The 27,742-nt window shown below is 43.3% G+C and overlaps 1 protein-coding gene across 8 annotated transcripts in view; it reads right to left on the reverse strand.

Annotated features, from left to right (window-relative positions):
• Positions 1-11,429: 11,429 nt before the first annotated feature.
• pdp1 (pyruvate dehydrogenase phosphatase catalytic subunit 1) overlaps positions 11,430-27,742 on the reverse strand; it is a 75,554-nt gene continuing 59,241 nt past the window's right edge. For 5 of the 8 annotated variants that reach the window (XM_085992662.1, XM_085992663.1, XM_085992666.1 and 2 more), the window contains one exon: positions 11,430-16,487. In XM_085992662.1, the coding sequence (XP_085848788.1) occupies positions 14,814-16,439 (1,626 nt within the window). In that variant the 5' untranslated portion in view covers positions 16,440-16,487 and the 3' untranslated portion in view covers positions 11,430-14,813. Of the gene's footprint in view, positions 16,488-16,620; positions 16,660-26,465; positions 26,534-27,742 lie in introns of all 8 variants that reach the window. The other 3 variants (XM_085992661.1, XM_085992660.1, XM_085992664.1) reach the window with 2 other exon arrangements.

Consider the following 27,742-nt stretch of genomic DNA (forward strand, 5'->3'; position numbering starts at 1 on the left):
TTCTTTTTATATAACTATAAAAACTCTTACTATCTGTTTTTATATTTTTTGCTAATTTACTTTCATAATCTATCTTCCCTTTCTTAATCAATCTTTTTGTTACTTTTTGCTGTCTTTTAAAGCTTTCCCAATCCTCTATCCTCCCACTAGATTTGTCTACCTTATATGCCCTTGTATTTAGTCGAATACTATCCTTAATTTCTTTACTTAGCCACGGATGGCTGTTTTTTCTTTTACACCCTTTTCTTCTCAGTGGAATATATATTTTTTGGAAGTTGTAAAATAACTCCTTAAATGTACACCACTGATCATGTATCGTCTTACCCTTTAATCTATTTTCCCAATCCACTCTACTCAATTCCGCTCTCATACCTTCATAGTCTCCTTTATTCAAGCTTAGCACGCTTGTTTGAGATCCAACCTTCTCACCCTCTAATTGAATATGGAATTCAACCATGTTATGGTCACTCATTCCAAGGGGATCCTTTACTAGGACATTTTTAATTAATCCTGTCTCGTTACACAGGACCAGATCTAAGGTTGCTTGCCCCCTGGTCAGTTCAGTTACATACTGCTCAAGAAACCCATCCCTAATACACTCAATGAACTCATCCTCAAGGCAGCCCTGCCCAATTTGATTTGTCCAATTAATATGATAGTTAAAATCCCCCATAATTATAGATGTTCCCTTATTACAAGCCTCAACTATTTCCTGATTGATACTCCGTCCAACAGAGTTGCCACTGTTCGGAGGCCTATAGACTACGCCCACTAGTGTTTTTTTCCCCTTATTATTCCTTACCTCCACCCAAACTGTTTCATTATCCTGATCTTCTGACCCAATATCATTTCTCTGTATTACAGTGATTCCTTCCTTTATTAACATAGCCACCCCACCTCCCCTTCCTTCCTGCCTGTCCTTCCTGATCGTTAAATAACCTGGTTTGTTTAATTCCCAGGCATTGTCACCCTGCAGCCATGTTTCTGTAATGGCCACAAGATCATACCCATATGTAGTTATTTGTGCCATTAACTCGTCTATTTTGTTACGAATGCTACGTGCATTGAGATAGAGAACTTTCAAAGATGTTTTGTGACACTTAGTTCCTGCTTTTGCCCTTTTTATTACTTTACCTTTTACTCCATACCTTCTGCCCCTTCCTGACACGCTCTGGATTTTAATTTCCCCACTGCTACCTAAGTCTATGACCTTCTCTGTTGTCATTTTTATTATTTGCTCTCTAGGAATCCAAAGATGTGCGGGTTAGGTTGATTGGCCCTTAGTGTTAGGGGGGATTAAATACGTGGGGTTACGGGGATAGGGCTTGGGTGGGATGGCTGTCGGTGTAGGGACCGGGTGCTAGGGTTTGGATGATCAGCCATGATCTCGTTGAATGGCGGAGCAGGCTCGAAGGGCCGAATGGCCTACTCCTGCTCCTAGTTTCTATGTTTCTACTAGTTAGTTTAAAGCCCTCTCTACAGCCCTAGTTATATGATCCGCCAGGACTCTTGTCCCAGCACTGGCCAAGTGAAGCCCGTCCCAACAGAACAGCTCCCTCCTGCCCCAGTACTGGTGCCAGTGTCCCAGGAAGCAAAACCCATTTCTCCCACACCAGTCTTTGAGCCACGCATTTAACTCTCTAATTTTATTTGTCCTAGCCAAATTCACTCGTGGCTCAGGTTATTACCCTTGAGGTTCTGCTTTTTAATTTGGCCCCTAGCTGCTCAAACTCCCTCAGCAGAACCTCCTTCCTTGTCCTATCTATGTCGTTGGTACCAACATGGACCACGACAACTGGATCCTCCCCCTCCCACTCCAAGTTTCTCTCCAGCCCAGAGGAGATGTCCTTAACCCTGGCTCCGGGCAGGCAACACAGCCTTTGGGACTCTCGCTCTCGGCTGCAAAGAACTCTATCTATCCACCTAACAATACTATCCCCTACCACTACAACATTTCTTTTAACTCCCCCCACTTGAATGGCCCCCTGCTCCACGGTGCTGTGGCCAGGTTGCTCATCCTCCCTGCAGTCCCTGCTCCTGTCCCCACAGGGGGTAAGAGCCTCGAACCTGTTGGACAAGTGCAAGGGCTGTGGCTCCTCCAACACTACCTCCTGGATCCCCGTACCTGCCTCACTTCTAGTCACACCATCCTGACCCTGGCCACGGACTACATCTGAATTAATTAATCTAATTGGTGTGACTACCTCGTGATACACAGAGTCCAGGTAACTCTCCCCCTCCCTGATGTGTCTCAGTGTTTGAAGCTCGGACTCCAGCTCTTCAACACGGAGCCGGAGTTCCTCGAGCAGCCAACACTTACTGCAAATGTGATCACTGTGAGCATCAATGGTGTTCACCAGCTCCCACATATTGCAGCAGCAACACATCGCCTGATCTCCCATTCTATGTAATTAATTAAATTTATTAATATTATTCTTAAATATCCTCTGCCCCGATTCTAGATGGTGAATATCACACCTTAGAAACTATAAACCAAAGAGATTTAAGTTTAAAAGGGAGAAATACTTACCAACCAATCACTTACCCGCTTTCTGGTGACGTCACACTTGGATTACTTTTTACCTCTCTCCTTCCCTCCGAGTCCTGAGACTGGGGATTGGTAAACCTACCTGGGCTCTGGGACTTTTATAGCCCCGCTCTGCCGCTCGAGATTCCCGCCGACGCTCTGAGGCCTTACCTGGTCTCTGGGGCTTTTATAGCCCCGCTCTGCCGCTCAGGATTCCCGCCGACGCTGTGAGGCCTTACCTGGTCTCTGGGGCCTTTTATAGCCCCGCTCTGCCGCTCGAGATTCCCGCCGACGCTGTGAGGCCTTACCTGGTCTCTGGGGCCTTTTATAGCCCCGCTCTGCCGCTCAGGATTCCCGCCGACGCTGTGAGGCCTTACCTGGTCTCGGGGGCCTTTTATAGCCCCGCTCTGCCGCTCGAGATTCCCGCCAACGCTGTGAGGCCTTACCTGGTCTCTGGGGCCTTTTATAGCCCCGCTGCTGCCGCTGAAACACCCGCCGACGCTGTGAGGCCTTACCTGGTCTCTGGGGCCTTTTATAGCCCCGCTGCTGCCGCTGAAACACCCGCCGACGCTGTGAGGCCTTACCTGGTCTCTGGGACCTTTATAGCCCCGCTGCTGCCGCTGAAACACCCGTCGACGCTGGAGGGATTGGAGGGTAGCTAATGTTACCTCACTATTCAAAAAAGGTGGTAGAGAAAAAGCGGGGAATTATAGACCGGTAAGCCTGACATCGGTAGTGGGGACAATGCTAGAGTCCATTATAAAAGATGTAATAGCAGAGCACTTGGAAAGCAGTGACAGGATCGGACAAAGTCAACATGGATTTACAAAAGGTAAATCGTGCTTGAATAATCTACTGGAATTTTTTGAGGATGTAACTGGTAAAATAGATAAGGGAGAACCGGTGGATGTGGTGTATTTGGACTTTCAGAGGGCTTTCGATAAGGTCCCACATAAGAGATTAGCGTGCAAAATTAAGGCACATGGGATTGGGGGCAAGGTATTGACTTGGATAGAGAACTGGTTGGTGGATAGATAGCAAAGAGTTGGAATAAACGGGTCATTTTCCGAGTGGCAGGCAGTGACTAGTGGGGTACCGCAAGGATCGGTCCTAGGACCCCAGCTGTTCACAATATATATTAATGATCTGGACGAGGGAATTGGATGTAATATCTCCAAATTTGCAGACGACACAAAGCTGGGTGGGAGGGTATGCTGTGAGGAGGATGTCGTGAAACTCCAGTACGATTTGGACAGGTTGGGTGATTGGGCAGAAACATGGCAAATACACTATAATGTGGATAAATGCGAGGTTATCCACTTTGGTGGCAAAAACAGGAAGGCAGACTATTATTTGAATGGCAATAGATTGGGAGAAGGGGAAGTGCAAAGAGACCTGGGTGTTCTTGTGCACCAGTCGCTGAAGGTAAGCATGCAGGTGCAGCAGGCGGTTAAGAAGGCAAATGGTATGTTGGCCTTCGTAGCAAGAGGGTTCGAGTACAGGAACAAGGATGTCTTGCTGCAGTTGTACAGGGCCTTGGTGAGACCACACCTTGAGTACAGGAAACTTTGTGCTATCCGGCACCGATGGGACCGAGCTGTTGCCGTCCCATCAAAACTGCCGGACAAACCAGCGCTAATGTTGAAACATACGGAGATTTTGAGCTCCGTATCTGGCAACAAGCCCTGTTGCTTAGCAACAGCTTCTAAACAGTCGGCCGTACCTTGCAAGCATCTTTGTAGCTTAGCAACAGCTTCAGCGAGACCTTGCAGAGCCTGACTGGTGAAAAAAAAGCAACGAAAAGAAAAAAAAACTAACGAAACGGCTCCTGATTTTTGCCGGTGGCTCGAACATTCCGGACATTTAACCTCCGGATAAACCAGTTTCCTGTATTGTGTGCAGTTTTGGTCACCTTATCTGAGGAAGGACATTCTTGCCATGGAAGGAGTGTAGCGAAGATTCACCAGGCTGATACCTGGGATGGCAGGAATGACGTACGAGGAGAGATTGTGTCGATTGGGCTTATACTCACTGGAGTTTAGAAGATTGCGAGCGGATCTCATCGAAACCTATAAAATTCTGTCAGGCCTGGACAGACTAGATGCAGGAAGGATGTTTCCGATGGCCGGGGAGTCCAGAACCAGGGGTCATAGTCTATGGATAAGGGGTAAGCCATTTAGGACTGAAATGAGGAGGAATTTCTTCAGAGTGGTGAACCTGTGGAATTCTCTGCCGCAGAGGGCGGTGGAGGCCAGTTCATTAAATATATTCAAGAAGGAGTTGGATATATTTCTTAAGGCTAAAGTGATCAAGGGATATGGGGAGAAGGCAGGGACAGGGTACTGAATTTGGATGATCAGCCATGATCTCATTGAATGGCGGAGCAGGCTCGAGGGGCCGAATGGGCTTACTCCTGCTCCTATCTTCTATGTTTCTATGTATGTTTACTTTGCTGTGCTTCCACCCTGTGCGCATCGTACCCTCTAAGCTGCGCAGTCTGCCGGTCCAGCATAGCCCGGGACCAACTTTTCCAATGTGAAGTTTCGCGCATGGGCCGTGCAGCCCGTTAAAGGGACCGCGGACCCAAAAATAATTGGGGGGGGGGGGGGAAGGGGGAACATTGCCTATGTGTCCCCAGATTTGGTTTAGAAAATATGGTCACCCGATTATAAAGGTCCTGTAAAAGTTTCCGAGGAGGGCCACTAGATTCATACCTAGTTTAAAAGACTTTAGTTACCACAATAGGGTTAGATTCCTGGGACTTTTTACTGTATTAAAAGTGTAAACTTCAAGGAGATTTGATTCAAGTCTTTAGCATAATGAAAGAATTAGATTTGGTCCATAAGGATAGGCTATTTGATTAAGATAGGTTAGGGAGGACAAGGTGACAGAAGTATACATTATGTAAACATAGAACTAGGTTAGATGTCAGAAGGTACCCTTCTTTCAAAGAGTTGTAGACCTTAAAAATCCTTCCTCCACTTTAACAGGGTGATGCCAAAACATCTTACATCAGCTGTTCAATACGATCTGGGAACCAATCCTCGATTGCCACCATTTACTTAAGTGTGCCAGTGCAGCCTTCAGTCACCTGAGGAAGAGAGTGTTTGAAGACCAGGACCTCAAACCCGGCACTAAGCTCATGGTCTACAGAGCAGCAGTGATACCCGCCCTGCTGTATGCCTCAGAGACATGGACCATGTACAGCAGACACCTCAAAGCACTGGAGAGGTACCACCAACGCTGCCTCCGCAAGATCCTGCAAATCCATTGGCAGGATAGGCGCACCAACGTCAGTGTTCTTGTTCAGGCCAACATCCTCAGCATCAAAGCTCTGACCATGCTCAATCAGCTCCGATGGACGGGTCACATTGTCCGCATGCCCGATACGAGACTCCCAAAACAAGCGCTCTACTTGGAGCTCCGGCACGGCAAGAGAGTCCCAGGTGGGCAGAGGAAACGCTTCAAGGACACCCTCAAAGCCTCCTTGAAAAAGTGTAACATCCCCACCAACATCTGGGAATCCCTGGCCCAAGACCACACAAAGTGGAGGAGAAGCATCCGGGAAGGCGCCGAGCACTTCGAGTCTCTTTGCAAGGAGCAAGCGGAAGCCAAGCGCAGGCAGCGCAAGTCAACCCAAGCACCCCACCCACACACCCCTTCAACCACCATCTGCCCCACCTGTGACAGAGACTGTAGGTCCCGCATTGGACTAATCAGTCACCTGCGAACTCATTTTTAACGTGGAAACAAGTCATTCTCAGTTCCGAGGGACTGCCCAAGAAGAGAGAATTCACTAAATCTTTTTGCAGGAGAAATTTGCATACAATGCATACAAGAAACAGAGCACTGGAGGGGGAATCCCTGATATCAAGAGCTCACCCCCAACTAGAAGCAGGCCTGAAGCTGATGGTCACATATTCTGCTCTTGCCACGGAAGACAGGGTTACAAGCAGTTTGTGGCTGCAGTCATCATGCATCTTGTGAAGCAGCACACAGCCACACCCTTCCATGTCTCATTAATTCCAAGGGAGGGGGGCAATGCTCACCCATTCATAGCTTGTACCCTCTATTCCTGCAGATCCATCACAGCAACAGGAACCAGAGGATGAGGGAGAGGAGGTAGATGTTAATGAGGAGGAGGAGGAAGTGAGATGGAACTTCTTCCTTATGAGGATGATGAAGAGGAAAAGTTGAAGTTAAGGCCACCTTCCTGCAGCATTTGACCCAGTATTCCTCTGCCACAACCCGCTCACTTGCACCGAGTCAGCTGCTTTTTCAATTCCATGCACCAGTTCAGGTATGTCATGCGCTGGACGGAATTAGATATTTTCAGTAAGGATATAGCATAGGGTGACTGACAGAACATAATGGAGCTAAATGAGTGAGGTGTGGGTGAAAATGTGCCATATTCCCTGTGGAGGCTGCTCATGGCTTCAGAATCGTGGGACCTACCTGAAAAGAGAGGTGCTCAAGGGATATTGTAGCAACATGTAGGCTCGGAGTTCAGTCTCTGATGATACACTGCAAATGACACGTGACTCGAGAGTCTACAGTCAACACCAGGGGAGCAATTTCTTCACTGTATACTCCAATCCTCTTGTAATAAAGGCCACATGTCCCATTGGAGTATACAAGTAAAGACGTCTTACTGCAATTATATAGGGCCCTGGTGAGACCACACCTGGAGTATTGTGTACAGTTTTGGTCTCCTTACCTAAGGAAGGATATACTTGCCATAGAGGGGGTGCAACAAAGGTTCACCAGACTGATTCCTGGGATGGGGGGATTGCCCTATGAGGAGAGATTGAGTAGACTAGGCCTATATTCTCTAGAGTTTAGAAGAATGAGAGATGATCTCATTGAAATCTATAAAATTCATAGATACATAGAAGATAGGAGCAGGAGTAGGCCATTCGGCCCTTCGTGCCTGCTCCGCCATTTAATGAGATCATGGCTGATCCTTTAATTCAGTATCCCGTCCCCGCCTTCTCTCCGTAACCCTTAACCCCTTTTGCCCGTAGAAATATATCTAATTCCCTCTTAAATATATTTAATGAGCTGGCGTACACTGCCCTCTGTGGCAATGAGTTCCACAGGTTCACCACTCTCTGAGTGAAGAAATTCCCCCTCATCTCTGTCCTAAATGGTTTAGCCCTTATCCTTAAATTATGTCCTCTAGTTCTGTTTTCACCCGCCAAGGGAAACATTCCTTCTGCATCCAGTCTGTCTAGACCTGTCAGAATTTTATACACTTCTATGAGGTCCCCTCTCAATCTTCTAAACTCCAGTGTGTACATCCCTAAACTACATAGTCTCTCCTCATAGGTCATTCCCGCCATTCCTGGTATCAGCCTGGTGAATCGCCGCTGCACCCCCTCCATGGCAAGAACATCCTTCCTCAGATGAGGCGACCAAAACTGTACACAGTACTCGAGGTGTGGTCTCACCAGTGCCCTGTACAGCTGCAGCAAGGTATCCCTGTTCCTGTATTCTAACCCTTTTGCTATGAAGGCCAGCATACCGTTTGCCTTCTTGACCGCCTGTTGCACCTGCATGCTCGCCTTCAGTGACTGGTGTACAAGAACACCCAGGTCTCTCTGTACTTCCCCCTCTCCCAATCTATTGCCATTTAAATAATAATTTGCCCTCCCGTTCCTGCACCCAAGGTGGATAACTTCGCACTTGTCCACATTATAGTGCATCTGCCATTTATCCGCCCAATCGCCCAGTCTGTCCAAATCGCTCTGGAGCTTCCTGGTCTCTTCCTCTGAGCCCACCCCACCTCCTAGTTTAGTGTCGTCTGCAAATTTGGAAATGCTGCATCCGACTCCCTGATCCAGGTCATTAATGTAAATTGTGAACAGCTGGGGGCCCAGGACAGATCCCTGTGGTACCCCACTTGTTACTGCCTGCCATTCAGAAAATGAGCCGTTTATTCCAACTCTCTGTTTTCTATCTGACAGCCAGTTCCCTATCCACGCCAAAACTTTCCCCTTTATCCCATGAGCCTCAATTTTCCATGCTAATCTTTTATGTGGGACCTTATCGAAGGCCTTTTGGAAGTCCAGGTACACCACATCTACTGGCTCTCCCCCATCTATTCTACCAGTTACTCCCTCAAAAAATTCCAATAGATTAGTCAAGCACGATTTACCCTTTGTAAATCCATGTTGACTCTGTCCTATCCTGTCCCCATTTGCTAAGTGCTCCGCTATTTCATCCTTAATGATGGACTCCAGCATTTTGCCCACAACTGATGTAAGGCTTACAGGTCTGTAATTACCTGCTTTTTCCCTACCCCCCTTTTTGAATAGTGGGGTAACGTTAGCTACCCTCCAATCCATCGGCACTGTTCCCGAGTCTAATGAATTCTGAAAAATCATCCTTAGTGCATCCGCTATCTCTAGGGCCACCTCCTTCAGTACCCTAGGATGCATGTTATCAGGCCCTGGGGATTTGTCCACCTTCAATCCCTTTAGCTTCCTTAACACCATATCCTTAGAGATATTGATTTGCGTCAGTTCCTCCTTTGCCAATGTCCCTATTTTTCCCGATATCCCAGGGAGGTTTTTTGTGTCTTCCTTCGTAAAGACTGACCCAAAGTATGCATTTAGTTGATCTGCCATTTCCTTATTTCCCATTATATATTCCCCCGTATCTGACTGCAATGGACCAACTTTGTTCGTAGTGCTTGACAGGGTAGATGCAGGGAGGATGTTTCCCCTGGCTGGGGAGTCTAGAAGCAGGGGTAATAGTCTCAGAATAAGGGGTCGGCCATTTAGGACTGAGATAAGAAATTTCTTCACTCAGAGGGTGGTGAATCTTTGGAATGCTCTACCCCAGAGGGTTGTGGAGTCTTAGTCGTTGAGTATATTTAAGACAGAGTTTTGAATATTAAGGGAATCAAGGGATATGGAGATAGTGCAGGAAAGTGGAGATGAGGTAGATCAGCCATGATCTTATTGAATGGTGGAGCAGGCTCGAAGGACCAAATGGCCTACTCCCGCTCCTATTTCTTATGTGGCAAGCTTCATTAAAACCAGTAGCAGACCCGACTTAACTGGCTAAGGACCAGTCAGTACCTCCACCTTCGCAGAAGCACAGAGTGCAGCTCTGGTGGAGAGAATACACAGCACCCGGTGTACCGGCTTCCAGTCCCTGGCAACCAGGATACAGGCTATTGTCTCTCGAGGCTGTGAGGATGCGATAGCTGCCACTAGACCAGCCAGCCCACTGATCAATGAGGCACAGATCCAGGGGCCAGTGGAATGACAACAGCTGAAATAGACTTACCTGAGACAGCAGTTTCTCAGGGCTCTAGCCTTCCTCCAGAGTACCAAACTAGTGACACGAAGGATGCAACAGTTGGCTGTCCAAGTGCATTCTCTCACTGCAACTTGCAGCAGCTCCCTCCCCACGATGTTTCCATGATTCCTCAGTCCCATTAGCCTTTTGTAACACAGATGCAGCCAACAACCTCTTGCAATACTGGCCCTCAGGTTGCACCTACCAGCCCTAGAACAGGAGAAAGGCACGGTTACACACCCAGGGGAAGCAGTGTCAGGAAAAAGTAGGTTGGTTCCAGTTCACTTTGAAATTTGTTGTATTGAATGAGAATGTACACTTACGTTGTGCTCTGTTATTCATGGCGATGATGGTCATACAGGAAAACATTCAATTATTTTGCACTAATTATTGTTGGTACGAGCATGTGGAAGCAAAGAGGCCTGCTGTGTTTTAATGCTTTAGGATGAGTAATGGGTTGAAGAACTACATTTGAAGGTGGAGTTCAGAGTTCAAGCAGTGGTGACAAAGGTAGACTATATTAAACAGAAAAGAATAATTCAGTGATCAGTTGTGCTCTGATGCCTCTCTCCGCATGTACTTCTATCTCCGAAGCTGCTGGAGCTCCCTCTCCAGGAATGTCCAAGTCCAGACCTTTTTTCGATGGCAAAGTTGTACAGGGCACAACAGACTACAACAATGCAGGACACATGCAGAGCCCCACCCAACCTGTCAAGGGAACAGAGAACCCAATGGTCCTCTCTGACAGAGGCATTGCTTCATTGCAATAGTTCTCTACTGCAACTCTTAGTCGGGATCATTATCCAGGAAAGTCCAAATATCCTAAAAGTGCGGCGCCCTCTACAGAGCATCTGGGACCTGCGTGAACAGGGAAAGCAACTGTGTATCTCCTTAACCAATCAGTTTGAAGAATCATTAATAAACAGTGCAAAGTTTGAACCAGGAAGTGTCAGTTAGAATATTGAATTCAATGTTAAATCAGATACAGAAAGCAAAATAAGAGGGGCAGAAACATTGGATTAGGAGAGATAAGAGACAGAAGGATGAAGTAAAAAAATGTTTTTTAAATCTCCAATAATTAAAATCTTGAGGAATGAGACTCCACACTTCTAAAAGTTAATTTTCAGTGCCAGAGAGATTGTTTGGCAGTAATTAAGGCTTACCATGCCATTAATGGGTACTTTTAGGGACAAGCCCTAACTTTTTCTGGCGAGTTTTAATACATAGATCAGGTAAGTACAGCAACTTCTCGTTTCATGTATTTCAATGGTGAGTCTCTCGGCGAGATACCATTATCGCATAGCTTTTGGAGGAGCAGGGCATCTCTGACAGCAACTTCCTGATTTATGAATTTAACTGCACGTGCGGTCGCTGGAAGTTGCTGTCCAATTTACACATTAATAACAGTAAGCGCCGTTAGCCTCATCGTTATTTTTACCTCAAAATCCAGGCCATAAATTTTGTATTTGGTCTTTTACTAGTGGAACCAAAACTAACAGCACACAGGACATAGCTAGGAGCATCTTGTCCTTTAAAAAAACTTTGAACATTTTAAATAGTAAAATCAACCTTATAATAAAGTGAATAACCCATAATCGTTAAAGTGTATTTATTAAAAACACAATAAATAGTTGTCACCAAAGCAGATACAATGATCGACAGCAGAGTGTACAACTGTCAGTCACTGTTTGAATATAAAACCAGGATACAATACTGTGTCTTTGTCAGCATAACTTGCAACAGGCTTTGTCCATTCACCATGCAACAATTCTTTTCTACGAAACACCAAGAGCTGTGATGTAACAGATATTTTATTTCCTCAGAGAAATAACAAGGTGCAATCACTGCTCTTTATATGGCTCCACTATGAGTTAATGATGTCAATAGGCTGAACAGTGCAGATGAAATTCAACATGCATAAATGTATATTGCACACAAGAAAAAATAATGGGCAGTAAAAATATTCTTATGGATGATAGAGTTACACTAAAGGTGAAATCTAAAGGTGAAATTAAGAACATGAGTATACTCGCTGCTTAACATGTCCATTCACTGGAGCAATTAGATATAGTGTTTGCGCAAACCCGGGTGCTGTGCATATATGTTTGAGCTGTTTTATTAATCATACAGTAACAATAATGACAAATAGAATACTGAACTGTATAGCCAAAGCAATACAGGGCAAAGGATGAGATGCTAAAACTGTACAGTGCTCTGATCAGATGCCACCTCAAGTAGTGTCCAGTGTTGGTGATCAGAGAAGGGCTTTGAGACTGATACGCAGTGCCAGAGTGATGAGTAACGAGGAAAGACTGGAAACAATGATTTATTTGTCCTTGAAAGGGAGTGTATCAGAGGGATGTCACAGAAGTATTAATACACTAAAATGGGACAAAGAAAGTAAATCTGGAACAATTCTTCAAGTTAAACTGGCACAGGATAAAAGAGCAAAGGTTCAAACAAAAAGCAAATGTAGGACTTTTTTCAGGAAGTTATTCCATGCACACAGTGATCAACATGTAAAATGGACATCAGATGCAAAATATTGAATCATTTAAGAAACACATGTTGTGATTGGGGAAGGTGGAGGAAAAGACATAAACTTGGTTCTTTCTGAATATGTTACCTTAGATGGGATGAATGGCTTCTTCATCCATATCCATCGGTTGAGCACATACACACGCGTGTAAACCTTATTAAAAGTTTTGGGTTAATAGAGTTTTATGTCTCAATTAGGCACTGTAATATTCTGGAGATTTATTAACATTTTGATGGTTAATCACCTCTCTATGCAATATTAGCATAGCAGTATACAGTAGCTTTTTCTGGATTGCCAGCATAGCTTTACAATACTCCATATACATACTAAGCTACCCTTTCAATATTACTCTAGGTTGTTACTGATGCAAATATAGAAGCAGGAGTTGTGAAAAAACAGCCTTATAATTTCTTTCCTGTAAGAAATACATCAGAATTATGTGTCAAATAGTATTGTGCACCAAGATATATACATATATAAATACAGATCTCCCTTTAACAAAAAGGGTGAATAAATCTATTTTAAAAAACTACTTATTCATGACTGTAGCTATGTTGTGTAGTTAGCCCACTTTTATCATACACATATTCACCCGTACTACAGTATAAATAGCAATGTAATCTGTAACAAGAATCAATACCTATGAGGATCCATTCAAAAGAAAAAATGGATTTGCCTTCCTTTATTGCTCAGATGGCAAAAATCAACCATAAAAATACTGAAATGAAACAAATACAAACCATGCATCTCTGTTAAATTCAGGATCCCTGGTTTCAAGCATCTGACCTATAGGGTGCTTATAAATTGCATAAAACAAATAGGATAGTCAGGACGTTCCCACAAACATAAGATAGCTATTCAAGTGACAAATAGAATCCAGAGCAATATACAGTATTACCTTCCATATTTCACAGCCTAGGATTATTCAGAGGACAGACTAATAGTTAAGTGGCCTAAAAGATTAAAAGGTAGTTTAACCTTATTCATACCGCATGCTTCATAACTGTCAGTTCTTTAGTTGCAACTTATTCTGCTGCAGTGATGTAATTTGACAACACCAAAATGATAAATCACAGTACTCCAGGCCATTCAAATATCATGCTCCACCATCAAAAGTACATTGCCAATCACCTGAGGTTTGAATGGAATGTACACTATCTTCCAAAATGGACTCCAATTTTATATCAGCTCTCGTATTTGCCTGTAAAATATTGAACAAAGAGCTCAAAACACTCCAAAAATCTACTATTTATTGAACCTTATATATATTTTTTTTTTTTTTTTTTTTTATAAAGAGGGACAGTTTCCCCCTGTAGATCTTAAGTGGATATTTAATAACTTATATCTTTGCTTTATTACCATATACACATTTTTTCTGTGTATGGTAATAAAGCAAAAATTACAGTACACAAAAAAAACACCATTTTGAGACTTCCTTCACTTATCCCTCTCCTGAGTATATACGATAAATCTTAGGAAGGGAGGTTGAAAACAGAAGACAATACTTTCCACATATCATTACAAAATTACAATTACAATAACCTTCCAACAGCAGTGTAGTGGATGTTACAATCTTTACTGCAGGAACAATGGTTGTTGTTGACAGAAATCCTGTAGTACAATAAAACTAGTGAACTCAATTCTTAAAGAAACTATTTATTAAAACGTTATTTGCCTTAATAATTACTCCTGTAGCACAAAATGCAAACTGTAGTGTACTATCAAATTGGCTGTAAACAAGCAACCTGCAGTTATATTTTAAATTCAGATTATAGAAACCCAGTATCTGAACTAGAATATAAAAAAAACTACAAACACTACCAACTGTTCCATTTCCACCTTCCAGATAAATTATAGGTAACAAAGCAATTGCATTCAATATTATTTTACAATATCTCATTGCATGAAACTTATTGTAACTTACAGAAATAGGGCTATAAACATTACCTTATTTTCAATTCCATTGTACCTGGTTACCCTCAATTGAACTAGTTTCCATCGTATACAAAGCTAAATGTTTAATGATAAGCACATCAGCTTATACCTTCCTAGTTTCTTTACAACAGATATATTGGAGTATTGCAGAGACGTTCCAACATATTAACTTCAAACAGCTAGCCACCTAGTTCCAGCTTCCAGAGTCCAAGCAATCACAAATAATGACATAACTGCACTAATGTTTGGTTAGGTCAAAAATAAATGTGTTAATCACAATAATGCAACAATTTGTTAACTAATTTTTGCATCCAAAGCAAAATACTGGAAACCTGAAATAAAAACAGGAAATGCTGGAAATGCTTTCTGAAAAGTAATTGACCTGAAATGTTAGCTCTTGTTTCTCTCTCCACAGATGCTGCTTGACCTGCTGAGTATTTCTAGCATTTTCTGTTATTTAATATCCAAACTTTTGTTGACCTATGTTCACATAAATGCTAAGTTTTAGTTTTCTGCATTATGCTTGTAATGTGTATTTATAACATGAGAATTAAACTGCACTACTGTCACAGTTATATCATCTCGGTACATTCTTGCCAGTTCTTCAGGAAGACTTAGCATCTTGGACAATCGCTCATGATCAATAGCCCCAAACTCATTGTGACCAACTGCATGCCGTATAAGATGAGTTGCAGAATTTTGATCCTCAAACGCAGACGAAATGCGAGCTCTTCTCTCCATTAATAGGCCATGCATCTGACCAAGTGTCACTTTGTAACCCCCAACGGAAATAGGTTGCTGTAGGTGGACACCAGTTAGATGCTCCCCAACAATTCTCACAACTTCCTGTCGATGTAATATTTCCCACAGACCATCTGTGGCTAACACAAGGAATTTGTCCTGAGGCCTTAGTTTATGGTAAGTGACTTCAGGTTCAGCGGTTAGATATGGGGGAGTGTGATAATTAGGTGGGAAAAATTTTGTACACTCATTCTCATGTAACAGCTCTGGGCCAGACTCCAGTACCCGCTTCTGCAGATCTATGCTCCACTTGAATTTAACATCTCCAAAAGCTCTAAATGGCATTAGCAAGGCAAGCAGACGGTCTTGTTTAACAAGAGTTTTTGCTTCAGATTTTGGGTGTTCAGATTTAACCCTTTCCACTTCACTCTCATTCTGTGCATTGTGGTCATTGGACAGTGTGAGTGCAGACCAGGTTCCATCCTCTTCTTGAACACCAAGCACAGCTCTGCTGTCTCCAGTATTTGCAATGTGCAAGTCTACACCATCTATGTGTGCAACGCAAGCAGTTGCACCAGAAAATGCCACTCGCAACTGCCAATAATTGAGAAAGGAGTTACTATTACCCACTTGAGCTTCCAATGAAATATCATTATCAAGTCTTTTGAATGAATTTATCAAAGCTTCCATTGCATCAGGTGTCTCCTCGTTGTGGAGGTCAATTAGCTCTTGCCAGTAGGTTCTTAGGCTATCAAAGTACATTTTCGAAGCCTCCTTACTGAAGTAGTCATTAGGATGTTTGTGCCACTGTAAAAGTGGCAATACAACACTGCCATTTTCAACTGCATTCTCTATTTCCAATAAGGTTTCTTGATGTAGCAAAGCAACAGTAATATAGTAAAACAGTCGCTCGCTGACTGCCTGTGCACAGGCACACCCTGCATGTCCATCTATAACACTCAACATCATGCCTCTGGTCTGCAGACAGGTAGCTGCACACCTTCGATCTTCAACTGGCGAATTAGATGGCAACTGGTTAGTGTCAAAACCCAGAACAGAACTAACATTCTTGCCATCAAATTCAGGTACCTTAAAACTGTACTCATTTGCCTTCAGGATGCTGTTAACTTGAGGAGGAGTAAGGCTGTAAAACTGTGCAACTGTGGTCCTGTAGTTCCTTAATTGGAAGTGACCGAATGAATCTTCTGGATTGCCCCATCTGAGTAAGGATCTTGGAAAAGTCTTCTGCAGGGATCTGCCTGCTGTATGTCGACCGACTTGAGTAGACAGGCAACTATGGAGGATGTGATGGCGGCAAGCCGTGGCATATATCCTGCTTATCTCTCCATTTCTAAGTGCTGGAAACATGAGCTGTATTGGCACCAACATTTCACCAGGCTAAAATGGTGTACAAAGAGGCAAATTTTCCAGCATTTCCTATCAAAACAAGGGAAAAAACGAATTAACTCTTTGTTGTACCACGCATTAACCCATTACCCAAATGTGCAAAACAAAGTAAAAATACCTATTAAAAAATAGTTTTACATGATTTAATTATTAAAACCATTACCTCGGAAAGCATTTTCACATTTGTTGAAAGGTTTGGGTACTGCAAGACAATCAGATATTAATATATAATATACTATTAATAGCCACTAGATTGAGCTTCACACTGAAGGAAAAGGTTATGCTTCCTTTGTTTGTTTCACTTACATCAGACATGTAACTAATCACTTAGGAAAGTTGATTTTTTTTTTATAAAAAGAGTGACTTCTCAAAAATGTATATTCATATTCAACAAAGCCAATGTGCATTTTATTGCTCAGTACTTGTACGAGGAGTGCAGAGAAAGAGGTGGATTTTAAAGAGAAAAACAAGACAGCAGTATTCTAGTTATAGGTGTTAAAACCCAATCCAACTAATACAAAAATGTCCCAAACCTCTTCCACCATGAATAAAATCATGTTTAGTAAAAATTAAAATCTTAAAGAATAAATACTTCTCAGCAGTTTAATGAATGTCTACCGAACTTTCAATTCCAAGCTTTCAGTTCTACCTGAAACATTACCTCTGTTTCTCTCTCCACAGATGCTGCCTGACCTACTGAGTGTTTCCAGCACTGTTTTTATTTTAGTTATAAGCCATTACTAAACATCTTGGCCTGGAATTTGCAGTCAGCAGTGAAGTGATGACAATCGCTGCTGACCTCGAAGAAAGCTGCCCACAAAGATTTCGCAATCTCTGCGGCGAAAACTTTAGCTTTCTCCACGTTAATTTGATTGTAGCGCTGTCTATAGGGGATATCCAGCGTCCCGCAGCAGTGATGTCATAAAGCTGACTAAGCAACCAACCACATTAAGAACATAAGAAATAGGAGCAGGAATAGGCCACTTGGCCCCTTGAGCCTGCTCCACCATTCAGTAAGATCATGACTGATCTAGGGCTCAAAGCCACTTCCCCGCCCGCTCCCCATAACCCTTCACTCCCTTATCTTGCAAAAATTTGTCTATCTCCACCTTAAATGTATTTAATGACCTAGCCTCCACAGCTCTCTGCGGCAGAGAATTCCACAGATTTACGTCCCTCTGAGAAGAAATTCCTCATCTCCGTTCTAAAAGGGCGACCCTTTATTCTAAAACTGTGCCCCCGCGTTCTAGATTTCACGAGGGGAAACATCCTCTCTGCATCTACCTTGTCGAGCCCCCTCAGTATCTTATGTTTCAATAAGATCACCTCTCATTCTTCTAAATTCCAATGAGTATAGGCCCAACCTGCTCAACCTTTCCTCTTAAGTCAACCCCCTCATTTCTGGAATTAACCTAGTGAATTGTCTCTGAACTGCCTCCAATGCAAGTACAGTATATCCTTCCTTAAATAAGGAGATCAAAACTGTACGCAGTACTCAAGGTGTGGTCTCACCAATACCCTGTACAGTTGTAGCAGGACTTCCCTGCTTTTATACTCCCACCCCTTTGAAATAAAGGCCAACATTCCATTTGCCTTTTTGATTACTTGCTGTACCTTCATGCTAACTTTTTGTGTTTCATGCACAAGGACCCCTAGGTCCCTCTGAACTGTAGCATTTTGTAATCTCTCCATTTAAATAATAATTTGCTTTTTTATTTTTCCTGCCAAAGTGTATAACCTCACACTTTCCCACATTATACTCCATCTGCCAAATGTTTGCCCACTCACTTAGCCTGTCTATATCCCTTTGTAGGTTCTTTGAGTCCTCAGCACAACTTGCTTTCCCACTCATCTTTGTATAATCCGCAAACTTGGCTACATTACACTCGGTCCCTTCATCCAAGTCATTAATGTAGATTGTAAATAGTTGAGGCCCCAGCACCAATCCCTGTGGCACCCCATTAGTTACCGTTTGCCAACCGGAAAATGACCCATTTATCCCGACTCTCTGCTTTCTGTTAGTTAGCCAATTCTCTATCCATGTTAATATATTACCCCCAATTCAGTGAGCCCTTATCTTATGCAGTAACCTTTTATGTGGCACCTTATCGAATGCCTTCTGGAAATCCAAATGCACCACATCCACTGGTTCACCTTTGTCCACCCTGCTCGTTACCTCCTCAAAGAACTCCAGCAAGTTTGTTAAACATGATTTCCCTTTCATAAAACCATGCTGACTCTGCTTGACTGCATTATGATTTTCCAAATGCCCTGCTACTGCTTCCTTAATGAAGGACTCCAGCATTTTCCCAACGACAGATGTTAGGCTAACTGGTCTATAGTTTCCTGCTTTCTGTCTCCCTCCTTTCTTAAATAGGGGTGTTACATTTGCGGTTTTCCAATCTGCTGGGACCTCTCCAGAGTCCAGGGAAATTTGGTATATTGCAATCAATGCATCCACCATCTCTGCAGCCACTTCTTTTAAGACCCTGGGATGCAGACCACCTGGTTCAGGGGACTGGTCATCTTTTAGTCCCAATATTTTACCGAGTACTATTTCCTTAGTGATAGTCTTTAGTTCTCCCCTCCCTGTGGCCCCTTGATTATCCATTATTGGGATGGTGTTAGTGTCTTCTACCGTGAAGACAGATACAAAATATTTGTTCAGAGTCTCTGCCATTTCCCCATTCCCCATTATTAATTCCCCAGTCTCATCTTCTAAGGGACCAACGTTTACTTTAGCTACCCTCTTCCTTTTTATATACCTGTAGAAGCTCTTACTATCCGTTTTAATGTTTCTTGCCAGTTTACTCTCATAATTCATCTTCTTTCTATTATTTTTTTAGTCATCCTTTGCTGGTTTTTAAAAATTTCCCAATCCTCTGGTCTCCCACCAATCTTGCCAACATTGTATGCCTTCGTTTTCAATTTGATACCATCCTTTACTTCCTTAGTTAGCCGCGGATGGTGCTCCCTTCTCTTAAAATCTTTCTTTCTCACTGGAATATATTTTTGATGAGAGTTATGAAATATCTCCTTAAATGTCCACCACTGTATTTCAACTGTCTTACCCGTTAATTTATTTTTCTAGTCCACTTTAGCCAGTTCTGCCCTCATGCCATTGTAATTGCCTTTGTTTAAGATCAGGACACTGGTTTGAGGTACAACTTTCTCACCCGCCAACTGAATTTGAAATTCAACCATGCTATGATCACTCTTTCCCTGAGGATCCTTTACTATGAGATCATTTATTAATTCTGTCTCATTACACAGTACCAGATCCAAGATAGCCTGCTCCCTGGTTGGTTCCATTACACACTGTTCTAGGAAACCATCCCGGATGCACTCTATGAACTCCTCCTCAAGGCTATCATGGCCAATTTGATTTGTCCAATCAATATGGAGATTAAAATCACCCATGATTATTACTGTACCTTTTTTACAGGCCTCCATTATTTGTTGATGTAATACTCTGTCCCAACAGTATTGCTACTGTTCGGGGGCCTGTAGACTACACCCACCAGAGATTTTTTCCCCTTTATTATTTTTTATATCTCCACCCAAACCGATTCTACATCTTGATCTTCTGAGCCAATATCACTTCTCACCACTGCACTGATCCCATCCTTTACCAACAAAGCCACCCCACCTCCCTTTCCTTTCTGTCTATTGAAGAGTTCACAGACAGAAATAAACAGCCTTTATCATTCACTTTTAACATTTTTTAGAGAGTGAAATAAAGATTGGGACATACACATGGGGTTAAGGTAGAAGCTGAAATATCACACAAACTTTACCATATATTTAATATAAAAACAGAAAATGCTGGAAATACTCAGCAGGTCAGGCAGCATCTGTAGAGAGAGAAACAGAGTTAACGTTTCAGGTCGATGACCTTTTGTTAGAACTGGAAAAAGTTAGAGATGGAACAGATTTTAAGCAAGTACATGAGCAGGGGGAGGGGAAGAAAGAAGAAAAGGGAAGGTCTGTGATAGGATGGAAGGCAGGAGAGATTAAATGATTAAAGGTATGACTGTACAAAGGAGATGATAATGGGACAAGTAAAGAAACAAAAAGATGAGTCTAGAAGAGGTGTAAATGGGAATGGCAGAATCATCAACAGCTGCCTTGTGAAAAAATAGGGGCAGAGGTTATGGTCTGAAATTGTTGAACTCGATGTTGAGTCCAGAAGGCTGTAAAGTGCCTAATCGAAAGATGAGGTGTTGTTCCTCCAGCTTACGTTGAGCTTCATTGGAACAGTGTAAGAGGCCGAGGACAGAGAGCTCAGAGTGGCAGTGGAGCAGAGAATTAAAGTGACAGGCGACCGGAAGCTCGGGGTTACGCTTACGGACTGAACGGAGGTGTTCTGCAAAGCGGTCACCCAATCTGCGTTTGGTCTCTCCAACGTAGAGGAGACCGCATCGTGAGCAGCGAATACAGTATACTAAATTGCAAGAAGGACAAGTAAATCGCTGTTTCACTTGGAAGGAGTGTTTGGGGCCCTGGACAGTGGGAAGGGTGGAGGTAAAAGGGCAGGTGTTGCATCGCCTGCCCTTGCACGGGAAGGTGCCGTGGGAAGGGGATGTTGGGGGTGATAGAGGAGTGGACCAGGGTGTTGCGGCTATGGTGTGTTCCACAGTGCAGCCTATGTGAGAGTACATAAGAACATAAGTAGTAAGAGCAGGAGTAGGCCATACAGCCCCTCGAGCCGTCTCCGCCATTCAATAAGATCATGGCTGATCATCGACCTCAACTCCACTTTCCCACCTGATCTCCACATCCCTTGATTCCCCTAGAGTCCAAAAATCTATCTATCTCAGCCTTGAATTTACTCAAAGACTCAGCATTCACAGCCCTCTGGGGTAGAGAATTCCAAAGATTCACAACCCTCTGAGTGAAGAAATTCCTCCTCATCTCAGTCTTAAATGGCCTACCCATTATCCTGAGACTATGCCCCCTAGTTCTAGGCATTCCAGCCAGGGAAAACATCCTCTCAGCATCTACCCTGTCAATCCCCTTCAGAATCTTGTATGTTTCAATGAGATCACCTCTCATTCTTCTAAACAATCTCTCATTATAGGACAGCCCTCTCATCATAGGACAGCCCTCTCATCCCAGGAATCAATCTAGTGAACCTTTGTTGCACCGCTTCTAAGGTAAGTATATCCCTCCTTAGATAAGGAGACCAAAATTGTGCACAGTACTCCAGGTGTGGTCTCACCAATTGTAGCAAGACTCCCTTACTCTTGTACTCCAACCCCCTTGCAATAAGGGCCAACATGCCATTTGCCTTTCTTATTGCTTGGTGTACCTGCATGCTAGCTTTGTGTTTCTTGCACAATGACACCCAAATCTCTCTGAACACCAGCATTTGAAAGTTTCTCACCATTTAAAAAATATTGTTTTTCTATTCTTCCTACCAGTGAATAACCTCACATTTCCCTACATTATACTCCATCTGCCACCTTACTGCCCACTCACTTAGTCTATCTATATCCCTTTTCAGACTCTGTGTTCTCCTCACAGCTTACTGTCCCACCCAGCTTTGTATCATCAGCAAACTTGGATATATTACACTCAGTCCCTTCATCTGGGTCATTAATATAGATTGTAAATAGCTGAGGCCCCAACACTGATCCTTGCAGCCTGCCAACCTGAAAAAGATTTGTTTATCCTTACTCTTGTTTTCTGTCCGTTAACCAATCCTCTATCCATGCTACTATATTACCCCCAACCCCTAATGAGCCCTAATCTTGTGTAAAAATCTTTTATGTGGCACCTTATCGAATGCCTTTTGAAATCCAAATATACTACATCCACTGGTTCCCCTTTATCTACCCTGCTTGTTACATCCTCAAAAGGTGTAATACATTTGTCAAACATGATTTCCCTTTCATAAAACCATGTTGACTCTGCCTAATCATGTTATGATTTTCTAAGTGACTTCCTTAACAATGGATTCCAGCATTTTCCTGACGACTAATGTCAGGCTAACTGGCCTGTAGTTCCCTGTTTTTTCTCTCCCTCCTTTCTTGAATAACAGTGTTACATTTGCGACCTTCCAATTTGCTGGGACCTCTCCAGAATCTAGGGAATTTTAGAAGTCAGAATCGGGGGAATTTATAATGGGGAACAAAGAAATGGCACACCAACTAAATACATATTTTGGTTCTGTCTTCACAAAGGAGGACACAAATAACCTCCCAGAGATGCCGGGGAACATAGGGTCTGATGAAAGGCCTTAGATGTCAGGGGATATACGAGAATGGATTAGGAAAAAAAGGAGGGCTTTTGGCAGATACAAAAGGCTAAAGACGGAGGAAGCCCTAGAGGAGTACAAAAAGTGCAGGGGGATACTTAAAAAAGAAATTAGGAGATCAAGGAGGGGCCATGAAATAACACTGACGAGCAAAATAAAGGAAAATCCTAAAATGTTTTATAAGTATATTAAGGGTAAGAGGATAACTAGGGAAAAAATAGGGCCCATTAGGGACAAAAGTGGCAATCTGTGTGTGGAGCCGGAAGATGTAGGAGGGGTTCTAAATGAATTTTTGCATCTGTTTTCACTATGGAGAAGGACGATGTAGACATAGAAATAGGACGGGGGGACTGTGATATGCTCGAACATATTCACATCGAGAGGGAGGAGGTATTGGCGGTTTTAGCTGGCCTAAAAATGGATAAATCCCCAGGCCCGGATGAAATGTATCCCAGGCTGCTGTGTGAGGCAAAGGAAGAGATTGCGGGGGCTCTAACACATATATTCAGGACCTCTCTGGCCACAGGGGATGTGCCAGAGGACTGGAGAACCGCTAATGTAGTACCATTATTCAAGAAGGGAAGTAGGGAAAAACCAGGGAACTACAGGCCAGTGAGCCTAACATCAGTGGTAGGAAAATTATTGGAAAAAATTCTGAGGGACAAAATTTGTCTCCACTTGGAGAGGCAAGGATTAATCAGGGATAGTCAACATGGCTTTGTCAAGGGAAGATCATGTCTGACTAATTTGATTGAATTTTTTGAGGGGGTGACTAGGTGTGTGGATGAGGCTAACGCAGTGGATGTGGTATATATGGATTTCAGTAAGGCCTTCGATAAAGTCCCGCACAGGAGACTGGTCAAGAAGGTAAGAGCCCATGGAATCCAGGGTGCCTTGGCACATTGGATACAAAACTGGCTTAGTGACAGAAGGCAGAGGGTGATGGTCGAAGGTTGTTTTTGTGACTGGAAGCCTGTGGCCAGTGGGGTACCACAGGGATCGGTGCTGGGTCCCTTGCTGTTTGTGGTCTACATTAATGACTTGGATATGAATGTAAAAGGTATGATCAGTAAGTTCGCGGATGATACAAAAATTGGTAGGGTGGTAAATAGCGAGGAGGGTAGCCTCAGTCGGCAGGACGATATAGATGGGTTGGTCAGATGGGCGGAACAGTGGCAAATGGAATTTAACCCGGAAAAGTGCGAAGTGATGCACTTTGGGGGGACTAACAAGGCAAGGGAATACACAATGAATGGTAAGACCCTAGGCAAGATGGAGGGTCAGAGGGATCTGGGTGTGCAAGTACACAGATCCCCGAAGGCGGCGGAACAGGTGGATAAGGTGGTAAAAAAGGCATATGGGATACTTGCCTTCATTAGCCGAGGCATTGAATATAAGAGCAAGGAGGTTATGATGGAACTGTATAAAACACTGGTTAGGCCACAGCTGGAATACTGTGTGCAGTTCTGGTCGCCACACTACAGGAAGGATGTGATCGCGTTGGAGAGGGTGCAGAGGAGGTTCACCAGGATGTTACCGGGGCTGGAGCGCTTCAGCTACGAAGAGAGACTGGGCAGATTGGGTTTGTTTTCCTTGGAGCAGAGGAGGCTGAGGGGGGACATGATTGAGGTGTACAAAATTATGAGGGGCATAGATAGGATGGATACTGAGGAGCTTTTTCCCTTAGTAGAGGGGTCAATAACTAGGGGGCATAGATTCAAGGTAAAGGGCGGGAGGTTTAGAGGGGATTTGAGGAAGAACTTTTTCACCCAGAGGGTGGTTGGAGTCTGGAACTCGCTGCCTGAAAGGGTTGTGGAGGCAGGAACCCTCACAACATTTAAGAAGCATTTGGATGAGCACTTGAAATGCCATAGCATACAAGGCTACGGACCAAATGCTGGAATATGGGATTAGATCAGACAGGGCTTGATGGCCGGCGCGGACACGATGGGCCGAAGGGCCTCTATCCGTGCTGTATAACTCTATGACTCTATCTGAAAGAAATCAGTATTTGTAGGGAAATGGTGTTAGGAAAATTGATGGGACTGAAGGCCGATAAATCCCCAGGGCCTGATAATCTACATCCCAGGGTACTTAAGGAAGTGGCCCTAGAAATAGTAGATGCATTGCTGGTCATCTTCCAGAACTCGATAGACTGGAACGGTACCCATGGATTGGCGGGTAGCTAATGTTACCCCACTATTCAAAAAAGGTGGTAGAGAAAAGGCGGGGAATTATAGACCGGTAAGCTTGACATCGGTAGTGGGGAAAATGCTAGAGTCCATTATAAAAGATGTAATAGCAGAGCACTTGGAAAGCAGTGACTGGATCGGACAAAGTCAACATGGATTTACAAAAGGTAAATCATGCTTGACTAATCTACTGGAATTTTTTGAGGATGTAACTGGTAAAATAGATAAGGGAGAACCAGTGGATGTGGTGTATTTGGACTTTCAGAAGGCTTTCGATAAGGTCCCGCATAAGAGATTAGCGTGCAAAATTAAGGCACATGGGATTGGGGGCAAGGTATTGACTTGGACAGAGAACTGGTTGGCGGACAGAAAGCAAAGAGTTGGAATAAACGGGTCGTTTTCCGAGTGGCAGGCAGTGACTAGTGGGGTACCGCAAGGATCGGTCCTAGGACCCCAGCTGTTCACAATATATATTAATGATCTGGACGAGGGAATTGGATGTAATATCTCCAAATTTGCAGACGACACAAAGCTGGGGGGGGAGGGTATGCTGTGAGGAGGATGTCATGAAACTCCAGCACGATTTGGACAGGTTGGGTGATTGGGCAGAAACATGGCAAATGCACTATAATGTGGATAAATGTGAGGTTATCCACTTTGGTGGCAAAAACAAGAAGGCAGATTATTATTTGAATGGTAATAGATTGGGAGAAGGGGAAGTGCAAAGAGACCTGGGTGTTCTTGTACACCAGTCACTGAAGGTAAGCATGCAGGTGCAGCAGGCGGGTAAGAAGGCAAATGGTATGTTGGCCTTCGTAGGAAGAGGGTTCGAGTACAAGAACAAGGATGTCTTGCTGCAGTTGTACAGGGCCTTGGTGAGACCACACCTTGAGTATTGTGCGCAGTTTTGGTTGCCTTACCCGAGGAAGGACGTTCTTGCCATGGAAGGAGTGCAGCGAAGATTCACCAGGCTGATACCTGGGATGGCAGGAATGACGTATGAGGAGAGATTGTGTCGATTGGGCTTATACTCACTGGAGTTTAGAAGATTGAGGGGATCTCATCGAAACCTATAAAATTCTGTCAGGCCTGGACAGACTAGATGCAGGAAGGATGTTTCTGATGGCCGGGGAGTCCAGAACCAGGGGTCATAGTCTAAGGATAAGGGGTAAGCCATTTAGGACTGAAATGAGGAGGAATTTCTTCACCCAGAGAGTGGTGAACCTGTGGAATTCTCTGCCACAGAGGGCAGTGGAGGCCAGTTCATTAAGTATATTCAAGAAAGAGTTGGATATATTTCTTAAGGCTAAAGGGATCAAGGGATATGGGGAGAAGGCAGGGACCGGGTACTGAATTTGGATGATCAGCCATGATCTCATTGAATGGCCTACTCCTGCTCCTATCTTCTATGTATCTAAGATCAAAACCAATGCATCCACTAGCTCTTCAGCCACCTCTTTTAGAACCCTAGGATGTAGGCTGTCAGGTCCAGGGGATTTGTTGGCTTTTAGTACCATTAGTATCTTTAGTACTTTTTCCTCTACTTATATTAATTACCTTAAGTTCCTCACTCTCATTAGACCCTGGGTTCCCTACCGTTTTTGGTATGCTTTTTGTGTCTTCTACTGTGAAGACAGATACAAAATATTTGTTTAACATTTCTGACATTTCCTTATTCCCCATAATAATTTCTCCTGTCTCAGCCTCTAAGGAACCAACGTTTACTTTTGCTACTCTTTCTTTTTACATACTTGTAGAAACTCTTACAATCTGCTTTTATATTTATTGCTAGCTTTCTCTCATTCTATTTTTTTACCTTATCAATTTTTTGGTGAACCTTTGCTGGTTTCTGAAACTCTCCCAATCCTCAGGCTTACTATTATTCTTTGCAACATTATAAGCTTCTTCTTTCAATCTAATGCTATCCTTAACTTCTTTAGTTAGCCACAGTTGGATCACTTTTCCTGTGGAGATTTTGTTTCTCAATGGAATGTATTTTTGTTGAGAATTATGAAATATTTCTTTAAATGCTAGTCACTGCTTATCTACCACCATACCTTTTAATCTATTTTCCAATCTACCTTAGCCAACTCGCCCCTCATACCTATGTAATTGGCTTCATTTAAGTTTAAGACTCTCGTTTCAGACTTAGGCAAGTCACTCTCAAAATGAATGTAAAATTCTATCATATTATGATCACTCTGCCCCAGTGGATCCTTTACTATGAGATTTCTAATTAACCCTGTCTCATTACACAATACAAGATCTAAAATAGCCTGTTCCCTGGTTGGTTCCATGACATATTGTTCTAGGAAACTGTCCCAAATGCATTCCATGAACTCATCCTCCAGGCTACCTTTGCCAATTTGATTTGTCCAGTCTATATGAAGATTAAAGTCCCCCAAGATTATTGCATTTCCTTTGTTGCAAGCTCCCACTATTTCTTGATTAATATTCTGTCCAATGGTATAGCTACTGTTAGGTGGCCTATATACTACTCCTATCAGTGTTTTCTGCTCCTTGTTATTCCTTATCTCCACCCATACTGATTCTACTTCCTGATCTTCCGAGCAGAGATCCTTTCTCACTACTGTCCTTATGTCATCCTTTATCATCAGGGGCTACTCCCCCTCCTTTTCCATTCCGCCTGTCTTTTCAAAATGTCAAGTACCCTGGAACATTTAGTTCCCAACCTTGGCCACCTTGCAACCATGTCTCTGTAATGGCTATTAAATCAAACCCATTTATCTCTATTTGTGCCACTAGTTCATCTATCTTGTTATGAATGCTTCGTGCATTCAGATAAAGAACTTTAATTTACATTTTTTACCATT

Source organism: Somniosus microcephalus, chromosome 7 (assembly GCF_052327205.1).
Source record: "Somniosus microcephalus isolate GS21.2 chromosome 7, FLI_Smic_1.0, whole genome shotgun sequence".
Taxonomy (NCBI): Eukaryota; Metazoa; Chordata; class Chondrichthyes; order Squaliformes; family Somniosidae; genus Somniosus; species Somniosus microcephalus.